This window comes from Lucilia sericata, unplaced genomic scaffold (assembly GCF_015586225.1).
Source record: "Lucilia sericata isolate MDLA Ls3-8-SP2 unplaced genomic scaffold, ASM1558622v1 Contig000105F_arrow, whole genome shotgun sequence".
Lineage (NCBI taxonomy): Eukaryota > Metazoa > Arthropoda > Insecta > Diptera > Calliphoridae > Lucilia > Lucilia sericata.
This window is the reverse complement of record NW_023994137.1, coordinates 379,193-386,219: the sequence shown is the minus strand read 5'-3', so window position 1 is coordinate 386,219 and position 7,027 is coordinate 379,193. Positions and strand designations below refer to the sequence as shown.

Sequence of the window (7,027 nt, the reverse complement as noted above, 5' to 3'; positions counted from 1 at the left end):
AACTTTAATATTAATGTAAATCCCACCATGAACATTTATATGGATAGCTCATATTTCCCCTTGCCCCCATATAACCTCTCTTCTATAAAATCACTTTTTTTGCTAACAAATTGTTAAAATATTTCGGAATTAATAAAAAAACTACTTAAATACTTTATTATTAAAAGTAATCCTAATAATAAAAACATACACATGACCAGCTATACATTCTCACTTGTTATAATTGTTTTTTTATTTGTATATATTAACTTTTATTTAATTTATTGTTTATAGATTTGAGCATGCGTCAACATTGATTGAAAGAGAGCAAGGTGGTTAAAGAGTTTTTCTATTGTTCGTGCATTTGGTCTATCTGCTTATTATAGATCGTTTTTCTAATTGTTTAAAACAAAAAAATGCAAGTTCAGCAAAAATCAATGTATTTGTACCATGTGTGGAGAATATTCTTCACTCGTTTGCAATCGTTGACGTTGAATATTGCTGAACTTTACGCGGCAGACGCGTTACAAACTACAGTGTGCGACTTGTTAAATGAAAATACGCTATTTCAACCTTTTAGACAGAAGCCTACAATACGTTGCCTATAACGTGTTGTGTACTTCCGTGTTGTGCACTTCCACCTTTACTTTTTCCCCTACTCTTTCCACTTGTATGAAAATATAATCAGTCTTGTTTTGATATTTAACTGAATCGGTCAACAAATAACAGCAAAAAATGGCAAGCTTCATTTGTGAAATTTGTGAAAAAGTTTTTACTCAGAAGTCGTCACTAAAAAGGCATACGAGATTGCATCACGATGGTCCATTATCATCATCGTTGAAGTGTACACCATGCAACTTAATTTTTCGCTCTCGGCAGGAATTGTTAAGTCATAGACACCGAATTGAACATAGTGAAAATAAAGGAAACACTGTTTATTGTCCGGAGTGTAAATCAAATATACAGGAAAAAAATTGGCCACTACATTTACGTACAAACACTCATAAAGCAAATTGTGTTCAACAAATTGATAATAATAATATAAAATGCATTAGATCATCTTTCACGAATCGCATAGCTACATATATATGCGAAAATGAAGATAAATCAAATATAATTGTGGAAGATTTTTTAAGTACAATTAAAGACAAAATAATTGAGTTGCTGCAACAAAATTTACAAAAACATATGTCGATAAAATTCAATTTTGAACTGATTTGTAATTACGTGTTAATTAAAAATGAAACATCTGAAACTGGAGAGATATCGCATCAAACTAAAATGCAGATAATAGACTCAACAACAACATCGCAAGATTTACAACAACATTACTCAAATCATTGTGATAAGATAATAAAGAAAATGGGTGAGTTTCAGGAGAGAGACAGTGGATGGACCTTATTGGATATTGCGAATTTAAAACTAAATATAAATAAATACGAATGTTTAAAAGGTTCAAATTATATTAAATTGCCAGAAAAGATAATGCGAAAGAAAGCTTGCATTAATATAAATAATAAGGACGAATACTGCTTCAAATGGGCCATAATATCTGCATTATTTAAAGTAAAAACCCATGTTAATTTGTGGAAATCTTATGATATTAATGATAGAATTAAAGATGAAATGATAACGCTAAAAAACGGAAGGGTTTTAAATTTTAAAAGTTTAAAATTTCCCTTAGCCGTTAATATGATAAAGATATTTGAAGAAAATAACCCCGACATCAGCGTCAATGTTTTCGGATTGGAAGGGGACAATGTTGTGGGTCCGTTCTACTTCACACAGAAAGAAAAGAAAATCCACATTAATTTGTTATTATTAGAGGAAGACGAACGGGTTCATTATGTGTGGATAAAAAATATATCAAGGTAAACATATTTATAAAAATATAAAAGTTATATTTTTATAAAGATCGTTCCTAAATTTCTTCTTTTTTTTCATATAATTTTAGATTGCTGAGAAGTCAACTAACAAAACGTAAAGGTGCAATATATGTATGTAATACATGTCTCATCCACTTTCATAATGAACCAGCCTTATTAAAACACAAAGAGGGATGCAACAAAATGGTTACTATAATGCCGAAATCAGGTGATAACATTCTCAATTTCAAAAATTTTAAGAACCAATTGGATGTACCGTTTGTCGTTTATGCTGACTTTGAATGCATTTTAGAATCAACAAATTTCAAGAATTCTACTAAAGTTGAGTCGGTACAAAAGCATATCCCATATGCATATAGTTACTATATTAAGTGTTCATTTGACTCTAGTTTAGACAAGTTTAGAATATATAGTGGTGAAGATTCTCCAAAACATTTTTTTAAAAGTTTAGTAGCTGATACTTCAGATATTTATAATAACCATTTAAGTGTAAAGAAAACAATGAATTCTTTAACGCCATCTCAAGAAAGGAAACAAAATGAAGATACAACATGTCATATTTGCGAGAAATTATTAGATAATGATAGAGTGGCAGATCATTGTCATTTAACGGGTGAATACAGAGGCCCTGCTCACAATAAATGTAACTTAGAATATCAAATAGCAAAATTCATCCCTATATTTTTCCACAATCTTTCGGCATATGATTGCCATTTGTTTATTAGAGAACTTTCATCTATTAAAGGTGATATAAATATTATTCCTTTAAATAAGGAATTATATATATCAATATCAAAAAGAATTTCAGTGAATGAAAAAGACACAATTGAATTACGTTTTCTCGACTCATTTCGATTCATGGCATCAAGTTTAGAAAAATTAGCTAGTTACTTATCCGATGATGACTTAAATATTGTAAAATCAGTGTATAGTAATAGTAATGAATTTAGTCTAATGAAACGTAAAGGTGTTTTTCCCTATGATTATATAGATTCAGAGAATCGACTTCAGGAAACACAATTACCTCCTCCTGAAGTCTTCTTCAATAAAATGACTAATGAGTCGTGCAGTGAAGAAGAATATCAACATGCAGAAAATGTTTGGAGTACATTCCAGTGTAAAACTTTATTAGACTATTTACTTTTATATCTCAAAGCAGATGTTCTTCTACTTTGTGATGTATTTGAAAACTTTAGGAAAGTTTGTAAAAACATTTACAACTTAGATCCTTGCCAATATTATACTACACCTGGTCTGTCTTGGGATGCAATGTTGAAAACTACAAAAATAGAATTAGAACTATTAACAGATATTAATATGTATAATTTTATCGTTCGAGGTATAAGGGGTGGTATTGTTCAATGCAGTAACCGTCATTCCATAGCCAATAATAAATATGTAAGTGATTATGATTCCTCGAAGGAATCAAATTATCTTATATATTTAGATGTAAATAATTTATACGGTTATGCAATGTCTCAATACCTTCCTTTTAAAAATTTTGAATGGGTTGAAAACATTGAAAATTTTAACTTAAATGATATTAAAGACGATTCTCCAATAGGGTATATATTAGAAGTAGATTTAGACTACCCCAGTTCATTACATGACTACCATAATGACTTACCATTTTGTGCAGAGACTAAAAAAATTGCAACAATGAAACAGAAAAAGTTAATCACAGATTTAAACAATAAAACAAATTACGTAATTCACTACAAAAATCTCCAACAATGTATTGAAAATGGTTTAATTTTAAAGAAAATCCATAGAATTCTTAAATTTAATCAATCAGATTGGCTAAAAAAGTACATCGATTTAAACAATCAGCATAGAACATTAGCAAAAAATTCCTTTGAACAAAATTTCTTCAAGTTACTAAATAATGCTGTATATGGTAAGACCATGGAAAATGTTGACAAGAGAAAAGACATAAAAATAGTCAGTGAATGGGAGAACAGAGGTAAACGATTAGGGGCTAGAGCTCTTATAGCTAAACCGAACTTCCATAGTAAGCTTGAAATTAATGAAAATATGGTTGTAATCGAAATGAGAAGAGCAAAAACCGTATATAATAAACCGATATATATTGGGTTTTCAGTTTTAGAGTTATCAAAATGGAAAATGTATAATTTTCACTACGATTATATGAAACCTAAATATCTTGATAACATTAATCTAAATTACATGGATACAGATTCATTTATATATGATATCAGAACAAATGACTTGTATGATGATATTCGAAATGATATTACTACTCATTTCGATACATCTGCATATCCGAAAGATAATATTTATAATATCCCGCTTGTAAATAAAAAAGTATTAGGAATGATGAAAGATGAGTGCAATGGCAAAGTTATTAAGGAATTCATTGGTTTAAGGGCAAAAATGTATTCAGTTAAAATTGATAGGGTTGAAAAAGAAATTAAAAAAATTAAAGGTGTTAAACAGTATGTAACAGCTAAACTATCAATTAATAATTTCAGAGAATGTTTACAAGAGAAAAAACTATATCATGACTCCATGTATATATTTAGATCTAAGGTACACCAAATTTACACTCAACACATACGTAAGTTAACTTTAAGTTATTTAGATGATAAGAGATTTATAAGAGAAAATGGTGTTGAAACATATGCATGGGGTCATTATGGAATTAATTCATCAGATTCTGAAATAAAACCATTAAATTTAAGCGATAACAGTAATATTATGGAGGAAGATGATGATATTATTCTTGATAAAGATATGTAAATTATGTAATTTATTAGTAATATGTAATATGAAAAAAATATATAAATAAAAATATGTAATATGAAATAAAATAACAAAATTTTGTATTTATTTATCTTCTAACTATCTATCTATAAAAGCGATGTGTGACTGATTGATTGACTGACTGATTCATCATCGCCCAGCCCATACCGTTAAAGCTAGAATCATGAAATTTTGGTTATCGGTTTCTTTGACATTGAAGAAAGTATTTTTAGAAACTCTAAACTCCTTTGGACAATTTTTGCTAGGACCAATAAGTGAAAAGTTACACTCATTTGAAAAAAGCCCTGTATGACCAAAATGTCCAATTTTGATCCCTTCTAACCCAGTTCTTGACCAATAGATCTGAAAATTGTGTCTATAAAATTTGGGTAATTTGACACGAAATTGCCCATACATACATATATAAAAGCCTTGAGTGACCGATTGATTGACTGACTGAATCATCAACGGTTAAAGCTAGAATGTTGATATTTGGACAGATTATTGAAGAGTATGTACGTGTTGTTCGTTTGCAAAGCAATTACTATGAATGTTTATGATTGTTGTTAATATTCACCTTTATGTTGGGATATAGGTTTTTGCATGTGATATTGTTGCTGATATTGAAGGTAGTGTTGATGGTGCACGTTGTATTGTTATTTAGGATGTTGACGTCCCTAACGTTGTTGTGGTTGGTGTTGCTGCTGATGATAACTGCTGATGATGTTCCTAACCTTGTTGTGGTTGGTTTTACTGCTACTGATAGTGTTGTTTCGGGATTTGCCTGTATTTGTATTGTATATTGCGCTGTTGTTATTGATGTTGTTTAGATTATTACTGGCGTTTCTGTTGTGTGTTATAGCTGTTGTGTCAAAGTTGTACTTCAGAGCAACTAGAGCCCAAGATAAACGTATACTACATGTTTTTAATTATTTAATTTGTGTAATATAAATATTAAAATCGATAAAATATCGCATAGCTACCAGATCTCACCAGCAAACAACTTGCTTTGAAATATTTCATTTGTTATATAGTGTTTGAAAATTATAGAATCTCTCGACAGTAGTAACACCAACTACAACAACGTTGGGAACATCAGTAACACCCACTACAACAACGTTAGGAACATCAACATCTTAAACAACAACACAACGAACAACATCAATACTTTTGAGCTGAATGCAGAACAGAACTGCTCATGTTTCTTCGACATTAATCGAATTCCAATTAATGGGTGTACTTTCATTAGTACGTCAATTTTCATTCGTGTTATAAGAAAGCCTTCGTTAGTAGGGCCATCGTCAATAAAACATTTTACAGGAGTTACGTTATGTAGAAGTAACGTTGTTATGGTTTGTATTACTGCTGTGATTAGGAGCAGTAACACCAACCACAACAACATTAGGAGCATCAACATTTTAAACAACAACACAGCGTACACCACTAACAATACACTAACACAACGGTCAACATCAACAATCACAGTCATAGTAATAGCCTAGCAAACGATCTCGTTCTAAATCTTAATCATATATTCATATCAATATACTACGAAAAAATATAAATCATAGCATTTTATGATGGGGGAGGGAAGACAGAAAGAAAACAAGCAAAAACAATGATCGTAACAGTGTGTGGTTGTCGTCGTATACATATATGTAAGTATGGATCCGTATGAAAAGCAATTTCTTATTTTTTGGTGAGTCATATCTACATATATATAATAAGTATCATTTTATTCTGTCTATAAAAACTTTTATAAACCTGCACCATCAACTAATATAGTGTTTAAAAATTTATGAAAATTTAAAATCTCACGACGTTGCAGATCTTCAGATTTGTACACACAACTTGATTTGGTTTATTTTATTTGTATTAAATAGTTATTTGATAAAATTTTAAATTTGCAAAAAACCCCACTAGCGACAGTTGAACACAACTTGCATGGAGCTCTTTTCAATTGTAATATAGTGTTTGAAATTTATAGAATCTCGTGGTGCACCCTACATGTTATGAATTAATTCATTTATGTAATATAGTTATTAAAAAATAAAATCTCGCGTCGCTTCCAAAGCTCGTGATTTGCAAAAACTCTCACCTGCACACAACTTGCATTGTACTATTTCATTTGTTATATAGTGTTTGAAAATTTATAGGATATATCGCGACGCTGTTCAAGCTCGGTTTTAAATTACATAGTTCCTTTGTATAAGTATTATATAAGTATACTAGAGCTTGAACTAAAAATGTTATCCATGTGTTTTTGAATGTAAAATTGAAATCAACCATAATAGTTTCAGTTTTATTACACCAATGGATACTGACAATGACCAAACAAACGAAATGGAAATTGATGATGATCGTACTAACAGAATGTAAACTGATGATGGCGACAATCG

The 7,027-nt window shown here is 30.1% G+C and overlaps 1 protein-coding gene across 1 annotated transcript; it reads left to right on the top strand.

The window, feature by feature from the left end:
- Positions 1–468: 468 nt before the first annotated feature.
- On the top strand, positions 469–4,671 carry LOC119600174. The gene is made up of 2 exons (XM_037950264.1): positions 469–1,850; positions 1,934–4,671. Exons 1-2 carry the CDS (start codon positions 715–717, stop codon positions 4,623–4,625), a joined length of 3,828 nt encoding a protein of 1,275 aa, XP_037806192.1. The 5' UTR covers positions 469–714; the 3' UTR covers positions 4,626–4,671.
- The last annotated feature ends 2,356 nt before the right edge of the window (positions 4,672–7,027 follow it).